This window comes from Ips typographus, linkage group LG9, assembly GCF_016097725.1.
Source record: "Ips typographus isolate SLU linkage group LG9, UJ_Ityp_2.0, whole genome shotgun sequence".
Classification (NCBI taxonomy): domain Eukaryota; kingdom Metazoa; phylum Arthropoda; class Insecta; order Coleoptera; family Curculionidae; genus Ips; species Ips typographus.
This window is the reverse complement of record NC_138430.1, coordinates 3,066,796-3,091,750: the sequence shown is the minus strand read 5'-3', so window position 1 is coordinate 3,091,750 and position 24,955 is coordinate 3,066,796. Positions and strand designations below refer to the sequence as shown.

At 33.7% G+C, this 24,955-nt stretch overlaps 1 protein-coding gene and 1 long non-coding RNA gene across 4 annotated transcripts; both read left to right on the top strand.

Moving 5' to 3' along the window:
• Positions 1-55: 55 nt before the first annotated feature.
• faf (ubiquitin carboxyl-terminal hydrolase-like faf) lies at positions 56-24,850 on the top strand. Of its 3 annotated transcripts, none has more exons than XM_081987046.1 (26): positions 56-231; positions 571-666; positions 3,339-4,040; positions 4,098-4,421; positions 4,820-5,133; positions 5,192-5,363; positions 5,914-6,248; positions 6,443-6,794; positions 6,910-7,241; positions 7,295-7,532; positions 9,526-9,882; positions 9,946-10,299; positions 10,649-11,004; positions 11,115-11,391; positions 13,642-13,990; positions 14,102-14,397; positions 14,515-14,599; positions 14,650-14,904; positions 14,958-15,284; positions 16,198-16,479; positions 16,543-16,831; positions 17,894-18,237; positions 18,335-18,620; positions 18,680-19,066; positions 20,944-21,262; positions 21,698-24,850. In XM_081987046.1, the coding sequence occupies exons 2-25, from the start codon at positions 613-615 to the stop codon at positions 21,233-21,235; spliced, it is 7,359 nt and encodes a 2,452-aa protein (XP_081843172.1). In that variant the 5' UTR covers positions 56-231; positions 571-612; the 3' UTR covers positions 21,236-21,262; positions 21,698-24,850. The 3 variants fall into 3 exon arrangements, with proteins under 3 accessions (XP_081843172.1, XP_081843173.1, XP_081843171.1); XM_081987047.1 differs by having other exon boundaries at positions 56-295; positions 6,452-6,794; XM_081987045.1 differs by having other exon boundaries at positions 56-295.
• LOC145734030 (uncharacterized) lies at positions 11,407-12,487 on the top strand. Its single transcript, XR_014179324.1, has 2 exons — positions 11,407-12,223; positions 12,394-12,487. It is a non-coding gene; the product is annotated as an uncharacterized LOC145734030 (long non-coding RNA).
• Positions 24,851-24,955: the final 105 nt, after the last annotated feature.

The following is a 24,955-nucleotide window of genomic DNA, read 5'->3' as shown; positions in this document are numbered from 1 at the left end:
GCATTGAGAAATGAGAAAATCCCTATCACAAAGAATTCCAAATAGCTCTATTAAATAGGAACATTGATTTTGTAATGTTGGTCAGGGTATTTGCAAAATCACGACGTGCCTGAAAAAAATAATTCTGAACGTCAACAAGCAAGAATTTTTTAAAAATATTTGTTAAAAAGATACTGACCGCTTATTTTCAGTAGATAGTGGCGACTGTTATAGTGGTAGATAATCCTGGAGGTGATTTAACATTAAGAAAATAGTTTTTTTCCGGACGCCATTTTGTATGTGCCGGTGATTTTAGGTATAGTTGTCAAAAATTTTTGTACAAAATTATTTTTCTCAACAAATTTATTTCCTGCCGTTAACATTGATAAACTCATTTTATAGTTATTCTAAGCTCGGCTTAACTGCGTTCTGCTTACGTTGCTTTTGTATATTTCTAATTGTGTCACTCCCATTTATTTTTGGTGTTAAAATCTGACATTGCTCACCAAATTCTATTTTACTTGTAATTTACCATTATTTGATGATGTCTGCTAAATTATCAGTATTCTAATAGACAATACTTATTTATAGAGACCCTAAAATGATCCTCTAGTGGAATCTAAAAGTGAAATAATGACTGTAGCAACAAGAGGACAGGAGATTGTTGAAGACAGCAAGGAAGTACAGGTAATTGTTTTTTTCTTGTCACTGATTATTGAAAACACAGTGTTTTTGTCTTGCCGAGACTCTTAAGTTATTTATGGTAAAATTGTGAATCTAGCTTTAATCTAAAGGTTTTTTTGGATTTAAAGCTGGCTTTTACATTCTTAGGTAATGACATTAGTTAGTTTTTACCAGAGAAATTAAATAATGTGAATGTAAGTGTTATTTCTACATTGAGACAATAGAAAACAAAGGTGGTTAACTTTTATTTTTGTGTGCACTTTGTAACATTCTTGGAATAAAATTGTTATTTATATTGAGAGCTAGTGAAATAAGTGTTTATGTTTTAATGTAAATTTTTCTCTCAGAGGTATTTTTGAGGGTGTTTTTGTCTCATATTTAAATATTGCCCATAATTCTTTCAAATCTCCACAGGGTTGCCACATCTGTTCCCAGTCAAAATAAAAAAATCCCCAAACTGTTACTTTTATTTTAATTCTTTTAAGATGACAGGTTTCACTACGACAGCTAGAAGGTTTAGTCAAATGTCAAAATGTAGCTCCTAATTTTAGCTTTACTTTACCAAGTTCTAACTGGGTTCCTATGTTATACTAGGAGGTATGTTCAAACATCAAAATGAAGCCCAAAACTTCTGCTTTGTTTTGTCAATACACAGTTTTTATGGACTAATAACTGAGAAAACTGGCATAAAACACTGTTGGCACTCCAAAGTTAACTACAAAACATTAGTATACTCTCTTCCACAGATTTTAGAGGTATAGTGCGTTTCTCATTAACTCAATCTATCCCATAAGAGGAGGTTTCCCTGGTATTTTCCTCCAGGAGAAATCCCCTAGATAAACACCTCCAAAAAATACCTTGAAACAAAAAAAAATCTCTTATTTTCTGGTGAAAATCTCCTAATCTGGCAACCCTGAATCTCCAAAACATTGTCCAGTGTTTTGTAAATTTATAAATTACATGTTATAAGGAGGTTGTGCCTGTGACATAATTCTTCAGTTAATCTATAAATTAAAATTACCTTTTTGACTAACAGAATATCTTGAAAGATTGCTAAATTTTATTAAATAGTAAAATAGTCAAGTTTGTATTAAGGTCATATTTATATATTATGTAAAATTTATTTAAATCTAAATTTAATTTATAAAAATCTTTAAACACCAACAATAAATAATATACAAAAATAATTTGTTTCTGGACTTGCTACAATATGAAAGGCTGGAATACATTAGTTTTGGTCTAGAAATATCCTTAGATATAGGTACTTTCTCACCAAATCAGATTGTGGGTGGTTTATATTTTTATTATGTATGTAATGGAAAATTTCCTGTTAAAACAGTACAAAGATGGCCAAATTTTATGACTTCTGATGCATTATCTGATAACATTAAATTTTATTGCTACCTTTTTGAAAGTAGGTAGTTTCAGTAACTAACCTATTACCACTGAATATTAAGGTGAAGTAACTTTATTAAGTAAACAATTATTTCAGTACACTAAATTACTAAAATCTCCGAGTTAATAATTTGATTTGACACTGAATTAAGCCGACTTTAGGATTCACCTAGGCTACGTTGTGATTTGACTGTGACAGATCATGTGCGAAATGTCACAGTCAAATTAAAACCTAGCCTAGGGTGCCCTTAAATATGTCAGTGCAATTGGCGCCTTACTTGAATATATTCACTTTCCTGAATGCGCCCACAGCCCAATGATATTTATACCGATTTCCCCAACCCTTTCAATTCGATTTTAAGTACAAGTTGAGGGTTGAATGTGATAGATCAGGTGCAAAATAACACAGTCTAAACCAACTTCTCTTTCTCTTTAAATCCTTAAATTCAACTTAGCTAATGTTGGGGAAAGGGACAATACATACTGGTATTTTAAATGACTTAACATTTGACATGTATTTGTCAGAAATGTCAACATAATATAACAGAATGTGACGCTACAATGAGGTAATTTGCTAAAATTTTAATTTAACCAACTGAATTAGAACTTTCAACTAAAAGAAAGATGACAGTAGCAACCAGCAAGAAGAAAAAAATGATCTAGTGGTAACAGCTTCAATCCATAATAAAATGTATTTACATTTAGCCAGATCTAAAATATTTGAAATTTGTAATTTATTTTGAATTGGATAAACTGAAAAAGTGATGTGCTTTTTGCTGTCATTTCGCTAACGGGGTATTTGTACAAAAATGTCAAAATGTTGCTAACCTGTCTTGTCTGTAGCTGTGACCAGAGTTCAGTTCATTTGCAGGAAGCTGAATATCTGAACCTGAAATTTATTGGATTTAGTCAAGAAAGTAACTTAATTTTGTTTTGATTTAATAGTTTGGTTTGTTTTTAACTACAGGGTATCAGAACTTATCTAATTTTTAGGAGACTTCACTTCTACTTTGAAAGATGTAATTCGCTGTGTTATAGAAGTATGCTATCTTAATTTTTTGAGAAAATTAATGAAATATTTAAAAAAAATGTTAAATAGCATACTTCTGCATTAACCCAGCGAATTATTATTAAATAACTGTATTGTAACCTTTAACATTCACTTCTCTATCTTCACAGTGCTGGATGTGTTTTGCATTTTTTTGAAACTTACTTGTTTTGCAAATTAATGATTTGAAATACATTATTTCTATGATTTGAAGGAATTTATGATTTTACAGAGCCCTACTGCTGGTCCTTCAAACACTGATACAGTTCAAGATGATAAGGAGGAACCCGACTTCCCAAAAGACAAACTAGCAACTCTCGACGATAAAATATCTAATTTGCGATGGGTAGTGCCTGTGTTGCCAGATCAAGAATTAGAAATTCTGTTAAAAGCGTCGATAGACTTGGCAAAAAAAAATTTAGACACCAAATCGGAAGCATGTCAACGATTCTTCAGGGAGGGCTTAACGATTTCATTCACCAAAATTTTAACCGACGACGCAGTTTCCAGTTGGAAGTCAAACATTCATGTTTGTATATATAAGAATTGTTTGAAACTTATCGAGCTTTGCGTTGCCAAGTTGTCGCACGACTGGTTTCCTTTACTTGAACTACTGGCAATGGTTCTCAATCCTAACAATAAGTTTCATACCTTCAACTCTTCAAGACAAAGTGAAACGGCTGGCGCTGGATGCAATTTAAGCGAAGAGGAGTTGTTTGCCAGGCCGTCGTCCGATCCAAGAAATCCTAGGGGTTGGTTAGTGGACTTAATTAACAGATTTGGTGAATTAGGAGGGTTTCAAAAACTACTCGAACGATTTCAAAATGGAAAAAACTTGAACGTATCGGTGGTCTATGCCTTATTAACACCATTCGGATTTTGCTATGAGTTTTTGACACCTCACACAATTCATAAATATGTTCTTCCAATTTTGGTGAGTATTATATTTTATTTAGATGGGGTCAGTGTTTGGAATTTTGAACATTTTCAGGAAATAGTACCAGGTATCCTGGACAAATTAACAGACGAAGAATTGAAACGTGAAGCGAAAAATGAACAGAAGAGTGACATTGTGTCTTTAATCATTAGATCGGCTAAAAACTTAGCGTCTAGAGTTCCTGATCAGGAAGAACTCATTAGAACTTTAGAAGGATTCAGACTGACAATGATTTTAAGACAGTTACAAATATCTAGCTTCAATGGGAAAATGAATGCACTCAATGAAATAAATAAAGTCATTTCTAGTGTAACTTATTATTCTAATAGACACCATGGGGTTGAAGAAGATGAATATCTGACACCAGAAAGGATGGCTGTAAGTATGATATATTTTGAGTGCTCAATTAATATTGTAAAGGTTGTTAGCTTCAACTAGAAATTACTATCGAAGCGTTTATACGTTTTGATAGTTTTTTTAATTTGACTTAGAGTATAATTTTTAAAAATGTCTTTTTTCTTAAGTTTTCTGTTCTAGGATAATAGTTAACCATTCGCTTATTTCAAGATTTTTATTTGAGAAATGGTTTTCTTTATTAAACCTTAAAGTGTTGATTTATGAAGGAAATGTTCAGAAAAAATTATGAAATAAGCCTTAAAACCTCAGATATTGAATCAATAATGTTTTCTGCTGGTCCAACTGCTTTACAGCTTAGTTAAATTGAAAACTGTTATTTAATTTTCAATATATCACCTTTTATCACTAATTTCTTCTAGAATTGGATAAACGACAACAAAGTTCTTGAAATAGTATTGCGCGATTCACTTCATCAGCCCCAATATGTAGAGAAGCTCGAAAAAATACTACGATTTGTCATCAAAGAAAAAGCACTCAGCCTGAGCGATCTGGACGCAGTTTGGGCAGCTCAAGCTGGAAAACATGAAGCGATCGTCAAAAATGTCCACGATTTACTAGCAAAACTAGCTTGGGACTTTAGTGCCGAACAATTAGATCACCTTTTTGAGTGTTTCCAAAACAGTTGGACGTCCGCATCGAAAAGGCAACGCGAACGGCTTTTAGAACTAATTAGGTTTGTATTTGGATTAATAACAATTTTCCTGCAACTGACGCGATTTTTATTGTTATAGGAGACTTGCCGAGGACGACAAAGATGGTGTAATGGCTCATAAGGTATTGACATTATTTTGGAACTTAGCTCATGCTGAAGATGTAACTACTGAAATTATGGATCAAGCTTTGGCTGCCCATGTGAAAATTTTGGATTATAGTTGCTCACAAGAAAGAGATGCTCAAAAAACGGTATGTAATTATTACTATTTTTTTTTACATAATATGAATTAATTGTAAACGTAATTTATTTTGACAGTTGTCACGTGACTGCCTAGGTAAATTATCCTGCAAAAACTACGTGATATCTATCACTAATGTCAAAATTTGCCTAGAATTTGCAAGAATTACAGTTTAACACAGATTTTTTCAGTTTTCGAAACAAGACGTGTTTTTTGGCAATTTTTAGAAGGTTTTCAGTATTATTTAGAGAGCGTGGCACTTCCAAAATGGTTCTAGAGGCATCTGACAATTTTTGGAAGGTTTAAGACACTTGTAGAGGTTTTTGGCACTTTTTAGAACCTTATTGTGTATCATCATATCGTGTACCTTATTCTTCTAATTAAAGGAAATCAATTGTTTTTGTGGAATCAACAGTTACTTAATTCAATGGGGTGATATCAAAATTACAAATCAGTAACAAATGAAACTGGCATAGATTGTCAAATTTTAACTTTAAAACAGTTTATTGCTCATTTTAGTGCATTTTTAAGTAAAAATATTCGTTTATACTTCTTTGTAGGTATGGTTAGACAAATGTGTTGAGGAGCTGAAAAGTGGTGATACTTGGGTTCTGCCAGCTTTGAAACAGATTCGAGAAATATGCACTCTTTACGAACAAAACACCAACGGAGGTCATCCACAACGTACCCATCACATTTACTATCGACAAGAGATAATTGAAAGGCTGCAGAACCAGCATTCCCTTGTTATATTAGTGACCAACAGTTTAACGAGTTACATGGAACATTTACGAACGCTTTATAAGGAGAGACCGGATCTAACGCCTGAAACCTATATTCCCGATGGCCGTTATTGCCATAATTTGCAGGTTCAGGAGCGACTTAACTTTCTCAGGTAAATTAACATGCATACGAGATTGACGGTTTTCTTTTTACGAAAACTTAATAATTCGTATAGTATATGAAATTCTGGCAATATAATAACGCTATTAAATCATTTAGTTTCATAGAAGTTTGTAGGTACAAGTGCAAAATATTACATTACAATTCAACACATTCTGTTACTGTTATTAACTACATAAACCGTAGTTTTTTTAGGTTTCTGTTGAAAGACGGCCAGCTTTGGCTTTGCGCCGATCAGGCCAAACAAATCTGGCAGTGTTTAGCTGAAAATGCGGTATTCCCGTCTGACCGCGAAGCTTGTTTTCGATGGTTCTCGAAGCTGATGGGTGAAGAGCCTGATTTAGACCCTGGCATTAACAAAAACTTTTTCGAAAATAACATTCTGCAATTGGACCCAGTTTTACTGACCGAAAGCGGAATTAAATGTTTCGAAAGGTTTTTTAAAGCTGTAAATGTCAAGGAAGGAAAGCTGAAGTTAAAAAGACGAACCATATTAACGGATGATCCTGATCTAATTGGAATCGATTATTTATGGAAGGTAAGATATTTTTAAGATGTGTTAATTAGAAAACAGTGTAAACTTGGTTTAAGGTTTATAAAAATAATTCAAACTATTTTTTTCACACGATTTATTAAGTAAATAACCATTCTAGGTTGTTACTTTGTGTCCTGACGATATTGCCGCTCGAGCAATTGAATTACTTCGGGAAGTAAGCACCAACTTAGGTCCAAGGTTGTATCAGAATCAGGTGGACTTCCATATGCAATACATTGCGGAATGCTACGATCGACTTAGGGCACATTACGACACTATTACAATATTACAAAAGTCGTTATTGGAAAAGGAGTCCGACGAGCCCCTTTTACCAATCAGGATAGGTGCTGAGGCTGTGAAAATGTGCAGAGTTATGAAAGTTCTGCAAGAGTACATAAGCGAATGTGATAATGCCTTTGTTGGCGAACGAAAAATATTGCCTTTGCATAGGTGAGTGAGCAATCGGTTGTACATTTCGACCTCACCGTGTAAAATTATTTTAGAGCGTGCTACGGCAAACACTTGGCTTTAATCATTAGATTTTCGAGTATAAATAGACAAGTTGAAGATATGGAACTGCACACTCACACAAATGACACATTATCCTCTTTGAGAAAAGTGATTCTTAGGCGTCTTAAACCCGGAGTTCACTGCAAATTAGAATTGTTTTTAAATGGAGAACCTTTGGAACCAGCGGACGACAAGAAGCTGCTGTCGCAAATTCCACTACGAGACAAAACGGTAAGTTGACAGCTTAAATATTTTAACAAACAACAACAGGATGTTGTATTATATTCAACTATATTCGAGAATGCACCAAATGCAAAAATTTGTTTAAATATTCTTAGTTTTTTTATTTAATATATAATAATCTTTCAAAAACTTTCGTCTTGTAACATCAACTTTAGTGACGGTTTTTGTGAAAAAATGTTCCTAGAAGTCTTTGGCAATTTAAAACAGTTCTGGGAAAGTTTAAGACACTTTGCAGAGGCCCTTAGGTTCTCAATAGCATTTAGAGGCCTATAGTATTTTCAAAATGGCCCTAGAAGGCTCTGACAATATAAAACCAGTCTGGGAAGGTTTCAGACACTTGTACAAACCTCTGAATTCCCTGATCTGATTTCTAGAAGGTTTTCAGTCATATTTAGAGAGCTCTGGCACTTTCAATAGTTATTTGCGCAACTAGGGAGGAGTGAGAAAGTTCAAGGGTGCAAAATTTTTTCTACGTCCAATCTTATGTTTTATGAAAAAAAGCAGCAGTTAAATACTATGTTAATACCTGGCTGAAGGTGTTGTTACTAAAGATATGTTTGTCAATAAAGTGACAAACTGTCTTTAGAAAGTGTGACTTTTACCAGTGGCACTTTTCCTCCCTATGGAGGAAAATACCTTCAGTCTCTCTGCTGGGGCCTAATTCTTGAAAGCAGGAAACGGAAATCTCAGGTAAAGTGTTGATAGAATGTGACAGAAGAAGCTGACAATAACGGGTTTCTGTCACATTCTACAGGTCTTTCTCTTGATAACTCCCTTCCCTCGTTTCAAGAATACGTATCCTGGTGGCACTTTCACACCCTAGATAGTGAAAGTGATATTTTCATCTCTCAAATAAGAAAAAAAATGATTTTAGATGCCTCTAACAAATTAAAACAAGTGTGGGAACATTTAAGGCACTTCTAGAGGCCTCTGGCACTTTTTAGAAGGTTCTCAATCGCATTAAGAGGTTTGTGGAACTTTCAAAATGGTCCTACGTGTATTGTATTTCATTCGGAGTATAAGTTACTGTATACATAAGGGGTCTTGTGAACAATAACTAACCACGAATTTACTACGACGAGATACTTTGTCCGCTGTTGCCATCTAAGTGATCAGTCACTTGGTTAGCATAGGTTCACCTAGCATTTTTTTTTTAATAATATTTAAAAAATAACCATTACAGCATAACCATGTTTTTGATTACTCTATGTGATCGGCCACTAGGTTAGCATAGGTTCACATATTCTCATATTCATTCTTTTTTCAAAACACTTCTACAATTTTTAAGAATGATGTAATATTTGATTTCAGACTACGCGTGCGATTTGGCAACAGCGCAGACGAACTTTCCAAATCAGCTGATCAAATTCCACAAAATGCATGTAAAATCATCGATTTTTTTAACGATTTTGTGACAAAAATTGTGGATCGTTCGCATTTTTTCTTTTTTATCTGTACTATATAGGACGTAACCTAACCCAAAAAAAAAAATTGACTCAAAATTCGTGGTTAGCTATTCTTCACAAAACCCTACATAAGTTCCGCATTTAAACTTCCATGCTGCGTCACATAAAGTATCACTTGTACTCCTAATAAAAGAAATATTTTTATTTTTTAAGCCAAACTCAGTTGTTATTATTTGACGAATGTTTTATCATCCGTTTGGTATTGGTAAGACGGGCGAGGGATCCATTTGTTTTTCTTAGGACTTTGCGTACTTCTATCATCAACCCTGCTTTAGAAACACATAAATCGTGATCTAAAAAGAACTAAATAGTTTCAGTCTCCGCTCAGTAACATGACAGGTAGATCTCGTTTTTAACGATTCCTTAAAACTTTGAATCGTCAGGAATCATATAATATCAATGATTTAGAGAGACTTTTATCAAGGTAAAATGATGATTATGGTATGTCCATAAACAGATTTGATAGTTTCCATTATTAAGTCATTGTTAGTGTTTTACGTTCTTTATTTTTCCAGATTATATCAGCCAAAGTCATTCAAGTAAATTCAAATATGGCATCGTCGCAAGATAGTAGTTCAGATAGCTCAACGTCGTCACCACAGCATTTATATGACAGTCCCAACTCGGACGTTGAGAATCTTCTACCTGGTGTTCTGATGTCCCAAAATCCAATTTACGCCCAGTTTTTTTGTCAGATAATGACGATGGGCAGTCAATTGGAGTTCGCTGCCTTAAGAGATAGCGCACACGCGTTATTGAAAATGTTGCCTTGTGATACTAGAACTATTGAGAAACTAAGAAATCTGTTTGCCACTCCCGGAGAACAGAATAAGTCGATGGATGCTGTGTTTTTTAGAGCTGCGCCTTCTGAGGTAAATGATTTTCCATTACATATTCATATTATTGAAAACTTTAAAATGTTTGTATGATTTCAGGTTTTATATCATTTGGAAGTTCTTTATACCATGTTGATGCCTGCAATGGATACCTTGTCAGAGAAAACTTACGACTTTCAATATTCTTTTATAACGTCAGGAGAAGCGCATATCTTTTTGGAGATGTTAACCAAAAATAATTTTATGTCTAGCGCCGATAATATTACAAGAAGATCGGCGTATTTGGTCGTTTTAAAGATTTGTAAGCTCATTTTGACGTCTGTCGCGCACGTACTCGTGACATTGAGCGAAGAACATACTCCCCCTGAAAATGAAAATTTTAATGAAAATAACACTACACCTGGGATGCATTTAAGGCAGGCGCTCAGATCCGTACCTGGACATTCTGATTATGTAAGTCTGACAATTCAATAATGTAGAGACAAACTTGGACCATGAAGTCATTAAAGTGTATGGTCTGTCAGCAGACATTACAACGTTAATTATTATAAATTATTGCGATTTGTACTACACATCTAAAACCTTTTTTTGAGCATTACCATTCCAGGTTGAATAGACAAATAACGTTTGACACATAAATTTCGGGTCACGGCTACCAAACATCCACTATTTAGAACATTAATTTTTACCTACGCTCTATGTTACCTCTTTGTAATATTTTTTTGCTAGATGTGTTTTATTATTATAAATGTTCAGTGATCCCCATTAAAACACTTTACATTTTTATTTTCCATAATTTCAGCTGTTACGTCAAGTGTCGATCAAACTATCGCAAGGTTTAGCTCAGCTGATGGTCGCCGAAACGGGAGGATCCGGTCAAGCTCAAGCATTGTTCAGCCAAGCCTTAAACTGGGAATTACCAGATCTGGCAACCACTTTGGCTCTCGTAAGATTAGTTTGGGCGGCGAGTAGCGACAATTTAGGCGCTCTTAATTCAAATTCTGAAACGTTGCACTCGCTCTGCGATCCGACTAAACAAACAAAACCACTAGAACTGGACTGTGAAGATGTTTTGCTATGTAAAGAGGCCATGGAGCTACTTAGCACTGCTGTCGTTTTAAATTCCAGTAGTTTGGAACATCTGTACCAGGATAACTGGTATGTTTTAATCTTATTTTCAAAACTGCGCTTTTAACATACTTTGGTTGCTTAGTTAACTTTTTTTAGGAGGAATTATAGTTTCTTCAATAGTTAATAATTTTTTTTAGGTGGCCGGACTTTATCACTGATTTGGTGCTGTTAAATCCTTGTTGCGCGGTAAGAGTAGCCGCAGCGGAACAACTAATCGTAATTTGCACTTGCGGCGCTGCAAGTCGACTCGCCTTGCAACTTATTATGCCTCTTTTGTTCTCACTTCTGAACACCATCGTGATACAGTATGCAAATAATTCCCATGAGTATTTTCAATTGTTGTGCAGACTAGTCAGCGTGGCTAATTACACAGGGTGTCCGTTGAATGACGTGAATACTTTACTGGCCAACGAGGTACGTACATAATTTATTGTTACGATTTTCCCGTGGGTTCACACAAAGTCAGTTTAACTCAACAATTAATAACTTTATTAATACTTCAAAACACTCCGTACAATAATTAACACAGCTACTAAAAACACTACTACAATTCCACAATTATTCCACTATTTAAACTTAACCGCGTTCCCAAAATCACTACTACACTACACTACCCACGTCGACGCCGCTTCTTTTATATTCACAAACCACGTTCTAGAATGACCGCGAAACGCTTCGCGATTTGCTTCGAATCTTCCAGGTGCGGCGCTTCCTAACTGTGGCCTACTTTAATACGCGCCCGGCCAGATATTACGGCGCATCGGTTTCATCGAGTATCGAGCATAGTAGGCCCAAACCGTAACATTATTGTTTAAAAACTGCGATATTAATAACAAAGCTGCCTGTTTTAATTTAAATGCTCAAAAGTTTCATATTTGCGAATTATCAAGTTAACTTTTGTAAATAATTCTTTCTAAATCGTTCAGTTAAATCAGGTGTCCTGTTTCAACTAATATTATTTTAGCATTTTTTTATACATGTTTTATAATCAATCGGAAGTAGATGTCAACTTGCTTACTGTTCTCGCGGACTGAGTTTATCCGTGCGTCATCCCCCTGTGATTTAGAAGTAGACATGCATTATTGACTTTATCCTTGTCTATTGTTCACTTTCAGAAAGCGTGATCTAAGTGAATGTCTTCCAAAAAAAACATTTACTGATTAGCGCTTCTATTTCAGTCATTGTCAGTTTGATAACCATCGAAATTTATTTGATTTGTTTACTATTAATTCTTTTCCGTTTCTTTGTGTTGTTAATCATTTATAAAGTTTTCTATTTACCACACCACCACAGTTCTTTTAAGAGCTATTGTTTCTACGCTTTTAACGTTCTGTAAGTACTTTCATAATATTATTATTGATATTTTTATTTTTTTTATGTCGGCTGTCACGATCTAACCAAAATTGGCACAATTAGTAACCTGTTTTGAAAAAAAAGTGGGAGTGTCTATTATGGTTTTTATTTAGCCATTTGGTTTTTCCTAAATTCGGAATTACTTACTATTACAGTATTTTTTTAGAAAATGCCTGGAAAAATTCTCCACAGACAAGCCCAGCAGTTAATTCTTAACCTTTGTGAATATTTTGAATTGGAAAAAACCAATGGAGGACCTTTAGAAGCTTTATCATCTGTTCAGGAAGAAAATAAGAAATTTTAAGACCTTACATATTCTTACTGATGTATTTTTTTTGATACTAGAAGGTTGTAGCTGCTTTGAAAATTTCCCGCAAAACTGTTTATTCGATTCGGAAAAAACAAGCAAGTAATCTTATGATTTTCTCACCTAGAAAACGTAAATCGAGATGTTATCGACGGGCCAAGACAACTGATTTATCTGAAAGCATTAAAATGGATGTTCGAAATACATTATATGATATGTACAACTATAGTATGTTAATAATAATAAAATATATCTACTTTTGTAAGAAACATCTATTAACATTTCATTGTGTCCAAAGACTGAGATTTTTGGGTTGCATTATAGATTTTTCATAAAAATTTCTTGAAACATATTAATAATAAAGTCATAAAAAATAAAATAAGCGTCTAAAATGTTTTCCAGCGAGTTTAAAATAAAATAAGTGGATTGCAACCTGAAAATGAGATATGAGATACTACAGCATCACTCAGAATGTCTTATTGAATTTTTAATTTGTTGTATTTATTTTAGAGAAACATGTAACCATCCAGAACCTAAATCAAAAGCTTAAAGTTAAAAAAATACTACATATTGGTGATACATCTCTGCGAATTTTGGTAAATAAATTAGGTTTGAAATTTAGACGGAATTCTATGATCCAAACGGAGACTTCTCATAAATAAAAAATGTTATTTCGGTCCAGATATTTGCTTTGGTATAAGGTTGTTTTAGTGCAAATTTGCAGCCAAAGATCTCTACTTTCTGACTGACAATACACGCAAAATTTTAAACGTGACGAAGCTTTAGACACGCCCTTTTCTATAATATGAACACAACAGGTTTGTTGACGAAAACTTGATTTGATTCATATGATTATAAATGACGTAGCCTTCGTGACGCACGGGTAAACTCACTCCGCGAGAACAGTATTTTAAATGGAACACCCTGTATATTATTCATCGTGTATCATGACGTTCATGTCACACTGTAAATTTCCTTGATAACGTATTACTGCTTTATTTTAGGTGGCTTGGTTGCGAAAAGCTCGAGACAAGAATGACGTTTTAATTGAGGGTCATTTGCTACTAGCGAAAGAATTGTTGAGCTTTATGACACCAGAACAAAAATGCGAACTGGGCAGCACTGAATCGAGTAGCCTAATTAAGGAGTTGCTCGAAGATTTTCTGTTTCCAGCCAGTAAACTGCAGTTACAATTAACAAAAACCAAACAACTTGGAGGAGATCCTGCCATTCCGATATGCGATACGCCTCAGACGCAGGGAGCCGCTTTTGATTTAATTATAGCTTTATGCGTTAATTGCATCCCTAATTACAAGCAGTTAGTTAACATGCTAACCGAAATGTTTTATATGGGTAAGTAGTAAACTGTAAACAAGTTACAGTAGAACTCAGTTGAAACTACTGAAATATTGCTTCTTTTGCTAGAAGAAGCTCTAATAAGGTAGTTATAAAAGGTTTTTCTAGATCAAGACACTGCTATTACGGAATGGGATTATTTACCAGCGGTTGGACCTCGGCCTTTTAGGGGTTTTGTGGGCTTGAAAAATGCCGGAGCCACTTGTTACATGAACTCCGTTCTTCAGCAACTGTATATGGTCGAAAACATTAAGGAGGGTATTCTGTCTGCGGAAGGGGCGGCCACTGACCCTAATGAAGATTTTACTGGTGAAGAAAGGTCCGATCTTGATATTGATTGTACTGATGATCGGAATTGTGTGGATGATAACAGGAAAGATTATAACGTCGGCATTTTGAAACAAGTGAGTTTTTATTAGGTTTAAAAGAACATGAACAAAATAATGTGGTTTTGTTATTTTTAATGTACTAGATGAGTGCAATATTGCCAATTAATTAATGTTTTAACTATTTGCTTACAGGTTCAAGCAATATTTGGTCATTTAGCTTGTTCTCGACTCCAATATTATGTACCGCGTGGGCTCTGGAGGCATTTTAAGTTGCAAGGTATTATCAAAAATTACTCTTTTGCTATAAATTTACCGATACAATTACAGGAGAACCAGTCAATTTAAGAGAACAGCAAGACGCTGTAGAATTTTTTATGTCTCTAGTCGAAAGTCTGGACGAAGCTTTAAAAACTTTAGGTCACGAACAAATTATGTCTAAGATATTAGGCGGTTCGTACTCTGACCAAAAAATTTGTAAAGGCTGTCCACATCGTTATTCCAAAGAAGAACCTTTTAGTGTTATAAGCGTAGATATAAGAAATCACAGCAGTTTACCTGATTCAATGGAACAATACGTAAAAGGTTAGTTTTCTGATTAACCGCAGTGGTTTTGGTTGCTATTGAAAATATTTTAGGTGAACTGTTAGAAGGGGCCGATGCCTATCATTGTGAGAAGTGTGCGAAAAAGGTGGTAACCGTGAAGCGCCTGTGTGTAAAAAAACTTCCTCCGGTATTAGCTATCCAGCTGAAGAGGTTTGAATATGATTTCGAACGAGTATGTGCCATTAAGTTTAACGATTACTTTGAATTCCCACGGGAATTGGACATGGAGCCTTATACGGTTTATGGATTGGCCAAAATCGAGGGAGAGATTATAGACTGTGATTTAGATCCTAAAGCTAGTGATGTTTGTACTAAGTATCGTTTGTCTGGCATTGTTGTTCATTCCGGACAAGCTTCAGGTAAGTCGATCTATTCTTTTGATAAACTGTTTTTAAATTAATATTTCCCGTTGCAATTTATTATTTTATTAAGAATAAGGCAAGTGGGTACTTCTGGCTAATTTTTAAAGTTGTAATGTCTTTAGCTTTTTTGAAAAAGCATATTAAATGTGGGCGTTAAATTAAGTACTTGATTCACTTGGAAACTGGTAGAACTGGATTATTTCTCTACAAAAAAATAATGGTCTGATAAAATTTCAAACATAAAGATTTAGGAATTTATAGAATTTTGTACTATAATTTTTCAGTACGTTCCTGGATTGTAGGTACGCTTTGTTAGTCCAACAAAGTGTAGGTTTAGCAGAGCGAAGCTCCGTTATTTAAGGAGTTACAGCAAAAGTGTAAATTAGAGAATTGTAGGGAATTTTACCTTTTCACCATTTTTGCCCTAAAGGACATTTAAGGAAGTTACAGGCCGAAAATTGTCTGCAATGCACTCAAGTGCTTCAGTAATTCCAAAGTGTAGGTTAAATTTAATCTCAAATATCTCAGAAATCGGAAAACTTTGGTATAGCATTTACTGGCTCAATAAATAGCCCTGGGTTGGGGCTACAAAATGACGTAATAATATATAGGGAGTCCCATTTAAAATAACCGTTTTCGAGGACATTGAACTCGGAAAGTAATTAAACTGCTTAGGCCGTTAAAATGGTCAAACAGAGGGGATAAATTAGACTTAATTTATGGTTTCAAATGTGGATTCTATCAGAAATTGAGTCATTGTATATTTTGGTAACATTATGTGTTTTTTCTATGATTTTTTCACTTGATTTTTAGCATTTTTCTTAAAACGACAAAATAATGCTTACAAGTAAAAATCAAGTGTTATTTGTCTATAAATGCTGGCAATTCCGCACGTTATTTATTATTTCAGGTGGACACTATTATTCTTACATTAGGCACCGCGATTTATCTGGTGAAGTAAGATGGTATAAATTCGACGATGGCGATGTATCCGAATGTCGAATGGGCGAAGATGAAGAAATGAAAGTCCAATGTTTCGGCGGTGATTACATGGGCGAGGTATTTGATCCGATGCTGAAAAGATCGACGTACAGACGCCAGAAACGTTGGTGGAACGCTTATATGTTGTTTTATACCAGGCATGACGTAGAAGAAGAATCTCTAGCCAAATCGTTTAGTCAGCTTAGTTTATGTGAGTCTTATTTTTCTGAAACATTACACTTTGGTACCGATTAACACCTTTTTTTCTTTCCAGCTTCTTCGATGAAAGAAACCCACTTAAAAATGCCTGTAGCGATAGAAAATAGTATAAGGAAGCAAAACATTAAGTTCTTGCATCATCGGAGTCAGTTCACGTTAGAATATTTTGCGTTCATACGAAAATTGGCTACCACTTGTGCCCCGGCCAATATAAGGCAGAGCCAGAATTTGTCGAATGATCTGTTAGACCAACAGTGTTTGCTTACTGTTCAGTTAGTTAGTAACTTTCTGTTTCACACCGGTTGGCACACAAAGAAGAATCTTCGCGGGTTGGCTATGGACTGGTAAGTTTACTTAAATATCGATATTTCAGTGGTATTTTGTTTTAAACATGGTAACCACAACAACAAACTGAGAACTCTTTTAAAACTGAACCAAATTAAAATGGCGGGTAGTTTAACTGTCAAGTTTTCTAAACATTATTAAAAATTAGGAGTGATTGCAAATTAAGTTGGCTATATTGGTAGAATATGATTGGTCGGTTTTTAACTTTTAAATGGGAATGAATTTTTTGATTACTTTTGCTTGTGTATGTCAAGCTTTTGTATCTACTCCTCCAAGTTTTTAAGTAATGTAAAGTGTGTTCTTTTTCAATAATATCTTACTTGTCAGTATTTATTTGACTTGTTTTCTATGAACTAGTAAATATAATTAATTCAGATCAAAGTTTGAGTCTCCAAGAAGAGAACACTGAAATTTTTACTATTAGAGAATAAAACAGAAGATCTGAAACAGGATCTTTCGAAAATACACCGTAATTTAGCAATTTTGAGATTTTTAAAAATCTCTAAACGTGTTTAGAGATTTTTAAACGGTTTGAGATACCATTCAGACCTATTATATGCATATGACATAAGTAAAGTTCTAAAATGTTCCCAGCTACCAAATAAACTAGGTTGAAATGCAACTAACATATAGCACAATTTTTCTTACCCTGTATTTTGTAATTAATAAAGGAATTACTTTTATTGAAAATCAATCTGTGCACCTCATCTTATAAGAAACTGTTTTTCGATCCCTTTTTTGGTCTTAGACGTCATTTTGGAGATTCAGGTCATTCAAAATGACCAGAAATTTTACTGTTTCAAAAGAAGGTCGAAAATATTTAAATGTTTGGTTTCTTTCCAAGTTAGCGCAATACTATCAAAGTCAAAAACTTATAATAGACAGAATAGAACAAAATTTAAAAAAAAGTAAATGTGTGAAGAAAAGTTAGAAATTATTCCTCTCTCTAGAAAATACTCTAAATGAGTATGGCAAGTCAGCTTTAGTTTGAGCCCTAACTTTTTAAAATATTACACAAACATAATAAAAGTAGTTCTAATAAAGTTTTTTCATATTTTCAGGTGTGATGTATTATGCATGCATCTCAGGGCGTCTCCGTCTATCCGTTTGTGGTTCGGTCTTAACATGCTCTTTAATCACATGAATCGTTTTTGCGAGTACCTACTTGGTTGCCCCAGTAACGAAGTTCGATCAGCGTTCATGAAGCTCGTAGTTTTGTTGGCCCACTTTTCAATTAAGGACCCTCCGTGTCCGTGTCCGCAGGGCATCAGTAATCCGGACGTAAACGCCAACTTGAGCGACCATGTGATATGGGCCTTATTGGCGCTGTTACAACGGGAAGTTAGCGAGCACGGTCGGCATTTACCTCATTACTGTACCGTGTTTCATATGTACGCTAATCAAGGTAAGTTAACATATTTTGTAGCGGGGTTTCATCAAATTTAACTCTTTTTTTCCGTGTACTTTCCATATTATACTAATTTTATATGTTAACTTTAAAGGTATTCAGGAAAAAGCCCAATTACTAAGATTAAATGTGCCTGCGACGTTTATGCTAGTGGCCTTAGATGAAGGACCAGGACCCGCGATTAAATACCAATATACAGAACTAGGCAAACTTAATCAATTGGTGTCTTGTCTTGTCCGTTGCTGTGATGTTAGTGCAAAGTGTCAGTCTAGTGTACCCGGTGCCCAAGTTCAACCGAACCCATATAGAGAACCGTCGATAGAAGATTATATAATGCCAATATCGCCCCAAGCCGCCGATATTTTGTTCAATCGTAATAGGTAAACTGATTTCCCTTATTTTAACAGAACTTAATAGCAGAAATTTGGTTTTATTTCAGTTATATTAAAAAAGTTATCGAAGATGCAAACTTAACGGAAGACGCCATTAAATTACTCCAGTTTTGTTCGTGGGAGAATCCGCAGTTTTCTAAACACGTCCTGTCAGAACTGCTGTGGCAAATTGCTTTTGCGTATTGTCAAGAACTGAGGCATAACATTGAGATCCTGTTGTCGGTACTGTTGATTGAAGATTCGTGGCAATCGCACCGGATACATAACGCTATCAAAGGAATACCGGACGAAAGGGAAGGCCTGCTAGATACAATCGGCCGATCAAAGAATCACTATCAAAAGCGAGCATATCAGTGCATCAAGTGTCTTGTAACACTTTTTGCTAAGTGTGGACTCGCCCAAAGTTTGCTCCTAGGCCAGTCGGATGTACGAAGGTAAGTTCTGAATTTGACATACCCGTTTTACATTTTTAATTTTACTAAACACCAAAATGCTAATATTTTAAAATCTCTGTGTTGAATTTGTGATTTACCACCGTTTAGAAGGTGTTATAAATATCTTCAATATTCCCAAAAGTAATATTACAGGGTGTTGAAGAGTTTTGTGACAAAAAATTAGTGAAGATTTCTCTGAACAAATTAAGAGACTCTCCTAGTCTCCTAGTGCTTTATTGGTTTTAATGTACTGTTCTCGCGGAGTGAGTTTACCCGTGCGTCACGAAGGCTACGTCATTTATAATCATATCAATCAAATCAAGTTTTCGTCAACAAATCTGTTGTGTTCATATTATAGAAAAGGGTGTGTCTAAAGCTTCGTCACGTTTAAAATTTTGCGTCTATTGTCAGTCAGAAAGTAGAGATCTTTGGCTGCAAATTTGCACTAAAACTACCTTATACCAAAGCAAATCAAAAATATCTTGACCGAAATAACATTTTTTATTTATGAGAAGTCTCCGTTTGGATCATAGAATTCCGTCTAAATTTGAATCCTAATTTATTTACCAAACTTGAAACCACGCAGAGATGTATAACCAATATGTAGTATTTCTTTAACTTTAAGCTCTTGATTTAGGTTCTGGATGGTTACATGTTCCTCTAAAATAAATACAACAAATTAAAAATTCAATAAGACATTCTGAGTGATGCTGTAGTGTCTCATATCTCATTTTCAGGTTATTTTATTTTAACCCGCTGGAAAACATTTTAGATGCTTATTTTATTTTTTCTATGACTTTATTATTAATATGTTTAAAGAAATTTTTATGAAAAATCTATAATGCAACCCAAAAATCTCAGTCTCTGGAAACAATAAAATGTTAATAGATGTTTCTACAAAAGTAGATATATTTTACTATTATTAACATACTATCGTTGTACATATCATATAATGTATTTCGAACATCCATTTTAATGCTTTCATTTTAATCAGTGGTCTTGGCCCGTCGATAACGTCTCGATTTACGTTTTCTAGGTGAGGAAATCATAAGATTACTTGCTTGCTTTTTGCGAATCGAATAAACAGTTTTGCGGGAAATTTTCAAAGCAGCTGCAACCTTCTAGTATTCAAAAAAATACATCAGTAAGAATATGAGGGGTCTTAAAATTTATTATTTTCTTCCTGAACAGATGATAAAGCTTCTAAAGGTCCTCCATTGGTTTTTTTCAATTGAAAATATTCACAAAGGTAAAGAATTAACTGCTGGGCTTGTCTGTGGAGAATTTTTCCAGGCATTTTCTAAAAAAATACTGTAATAGTAAGTAATTCCGAATTTAGGCAAAACCAAATGGCTAAATAAAAACCATAATAGACACTCCCACTTTTTTTTCAAAACAGGTTAGTAATTGTGTCAATTTTGGTTAGATCGTGACAGCCGACATAAAAAAAATAAAAATATTAATAATAATATTATGAAAGTACTTACAGAATGTTAAAAGCGTGGAAACAATAAATCTTAAAAGAACTGTGGTGGTGTGGTAAATAGAAAACTTTATAAATGATTAACAACACAAAGAAACGGAAAAGAATTAATAGTAAACAAATCAAATAAATTTCGATGGTTGTCAAACTGACAATGACTGAAATAGAAGCGCTAATCAGTAAATGTTTTTTTTGGAAGACATTCACTTAGATATTTACCCTTTCTGAAAGTGAACAATAGACAAGGATGAAGTCAATAATGCATGTCTACTTCTAAATCACAGGGAGATGACGCACGGGTAAACTCAGTCCGCGAGAATAGTATAAAAATCCTTGCATGTTTGGCGCTCCTGCAACTTGGAACACCAACACTAAACACAACGAACTTTTTCAGAGCATGGAGATTATCGGTCACTTGGCTACAAGAGGAATTAGAACGAAAATACCCTCCAAATTCTCACTACGCTTATAACACGTGGTCTCCTCCCGCTCAAAGCAACGAAAACTCTAACGGTTATTGCTTGGAACGATCCAACAGTGCGAAGAAGACTTTAGAACGAGCTCTGGAACTAATGCCGGAAGAAATGATGCCAGATGCCAGTGAACGGGTAGAAGTTGAGGGAGCAGAAGATCCGGAATCGCAGGAGGAAACTGGACATGTTAGTGATGAACAGACGTTGTTATGAATAAAGGATTATTTGATCAGTTTTAAGGTAAGTTGGTGATGTTCACTTAATGTTAGTTTTTGTTTGTAATTTCATACACAATTTGGTAATCCAACATTTATCTTTATTTTTGAAAAATTAAAAATGTTTCTGCTGTTTACTGAATTTGTGGTTATGGAGAGAACTACAAAGTGAATTTAAAGAATATCAATAAAATGAAGTGCAATATAATTAATATTATTAACTAATTTCAAAGCCAGAAAGAAAATTCCAACATTGGGGGGGTTTCAGGCTCTTTCATAGGTTATTACTAACTGAATATCACTACAATATGTTCATTAAATGCGTCAAATACAATTCCAAGGATCAACAAAACATTACAATAATAAATAGTAAAACTCAATTTTGGGCCACCTTACATGAATTTACATAAAAGTTTTGTCTTGTTAATTTATATAGCAACCATATTTTTTGTATATTCAGGTCAAAATTGTCATACAGAAGTTTGAGTCAACATCATGGTACCTACTATGAGAAAATCAAAAACATCTACTAAGGCGCAGTTACCCGAGGACATACGCATTATATTAAAGGTAACGTTTTCCTGTTTTCTCACGTGGAACTTACCGAGCTTTGTATCTCAGCGTTTAGAGTAAAATTTTTTGTTCTGTAATGTTATCATTTTGTATAAGCTAACCGTATTATCTCTCTACTTGTTTTTTTGGTAACTTTCAATTTACTTTTTACTTGAGCTCTAAGATGTAAATGATTTTAGATAACCAGTGTTATTTTACGCTTCTTTGGGACTTTGTGTTACCAAAACAGTGATGTTTTATTTAAATTTGCTGGAATAAACATCATTGTTATTATTAAGTTAGTGTGAGTTTTGAAATGAAATAATTTTTTACTGTGTGACTTTTTTTTGACCAAAAGGTTGAAAGTTACAGAGTTTGTGATAAAATTGTCAACAAGAGTTATACCTAATGTTCATCGTGGAAAGTCACTCCTCGTCATTGCTACGTACTAACTTAACTAAAACTGTTTAAATGTATTACCCAAAATAGACCAAATGAGCTGTTTATGTCATATAGCGTGGGAGAAAATAATACCAATTTTCATGCATTTACACACAGTGTCCAAAACTAATTATATAATTCACTATTTTTCTTTTGTGTCCAAAAATCTGAACGACTCTTTACCATGTTACTCAAGAATTTTCAAGACCAAAAGTCCCGAAGAAAACTTGTTATTGTATCTACAAAAAGTTCCGCATAATAAATTTTGTCTTTGAGGTTTTTTTACGCTGCTTTTTACTTTTCGAAACAAATCGAATTAAAAAAAAAACAAGAAGAATGACATCATATTGTCAAACCCCCAAAGCGAATGCGTTGCAATTCATGTTGTGAGTTCTACTTGACTCTGTTTACATTTCTGTATATAAAAAATGTGATCACAATGGATAGTAAGTTTTCTTGAGTGTAGAGAACCATATGTGATACGTACGTCTAAACTAACGCATTTTTCTGAAGTTTTTATATTAATCGGGATGCATTTTTCTTGATTGTTTCGTTTGCTGACTTGATCCCACTGTATTGATTATAATTTAGAGTATAAACGATTTTTCTAAGCTGTCTACATGTATAGATTATTTCCGCTAATACCAGAAAACTTGTATTACTGTTGTAATGATTTTGTATTACTAGTTAGCCTATTTTAAATTACACTTGAATTACCAATAATTGTAGAATATTAGGGATATTCACAAAATTGAGGCCTTTTCTGTATTAACATGCATACAAGTAAAAATGTTACAAAAACTGACCATCATTTGTTCAAAATGTATTTTCGTCAATTACGTTGAGGGAACTCACGTGAACTACCTATGGAATAGAATATTTTTAACAAAATTAGCTTACATACACATACATACAATTCGATTACAACATGAAAACGATAGATTCAGTTGGTATAATTTTTTTGTTACTTTTCAAATGGATTGTTTATAGCAACGCCCCTTGTCCATGTCGTAATAATTATGTTATGGACAAAGAGCGTTGCTTGGAACGTTGTTAATAAATGCATAAAACGAACACAACAATGAAAAACACTTTCTATTCTGATCTTGAAGCATATTTCTTACATTTTTAGGTTATCGTTATCGTTTCTAGTCTGTTTATAAATGTTCTGGTAACACTTTTGTACTGTTAAATCACAATTATATCAAAGTTGGCAACCCTTAAGAGCTAGTAGTTACTTACTGAGCAAGTAGTTTTTTAGCCATTTTGGAAGTTTTTTTCGTTATTTTGCTTCAAATTGTTCTTGTTGAAACACTGAAATATACACTCCTTTTATATGCAACTGAATTCACAATTTCCATTAAAGTGAATAAAAACTTACTAAATAGTTAAATGTCAAGATATTGAATCGTTAAATTACCGTCACGCATTGAATTTGAGAGTTCTGGCAGCAATAGTTTATTCGTAGTTCTAAATTAGGTTAGTTTAATGGTTTTAATGAGATCTACCAAAAGACTTGAAGAAAACTGTATAAACGTACTAGATAAACAAAATTCTGGTTGCTTTTGACTTAATTAATATTATTGCGTTCTTGGCAACTACAATTTTCTGCTTATTGCACTCTATTCTTTTCTTTATTGGTTTCTCCTCAGATATTCTAGGAATTCACGCTGATTTTACCGGTCTTTTCATTTTTTATATTGTAAACAGAACCTTAATCAAAATGGCGTACAATAAAAACCAAAATTTGCTTTTCTAACTGATTTTGGGGAAAAAAAATCTAGTTGAATAGCTATTATTTCAGCTTTTTCGGGTGTTAGCGGTAATAACACTATACAAAAGTCACAAAGACAATTTTTTCAATAACATAATAAAGCGCCTTAGCTGGATCGATTGATGTGTGTGTTTTTAAGCAGTTTTTACGAGCGCAGTGCAGATAAATAATTAATATACATTTAATGTTCTTTCTATAGTTATATGAAACATAATTTGTTGGATCTGTACATAAACGGCAAATACGCAAACTTTTTTTTTTCGATTATTTTGTGATATTTTTTTTGTAATTATTATCTAACATAAGAAACAATTTTGCTTGAAGTCATAATAAAATTTAACACACTCTTTTGTAGCGTTATGTACATAAACTTAAATACAAAAAAATTACATATTATTTATAATATTATTTAGTAAACGATGCCATTTTCTTGTTAATTACTATTTTTAAAGTAATAATGGTTTGTTGTTGTAAATATAACTACTGTCACGTGTTAATTAAGACGATTTGTAGATTGTGAAATAGAAATTCGGTTAAATTTTGTTATGGCTTTCTTTGCTGAACCAAATATTAAAAAACACTCTTAAAAGGTTCATTTAATTTGTAAAATGCACAGTAATTTATTACTATCTATATCATAATGTTGATTAACATCGATATTCATTTTCGTATTTACGTACATATAATGTATGATGATTTAGATAAGTAGAAGACATGGATACAAATTACTTAATTGGTTATGTTTTTTGAATGTGTCTTTGGTTAAACAATGCTTAAATTATAAGCTTATATACTATGTTTGTATTATAATTTATTATGAATTAAAATACACTTTTAAATTTTGAATATTTTTATGTGTGATTCACTCAAATACCTTTCACTTATCCACTAGAGGCAGTAGTTACAGAAGCATGACGTCATGAGTTGGCCCCAAAAATTACAGCAACTCGC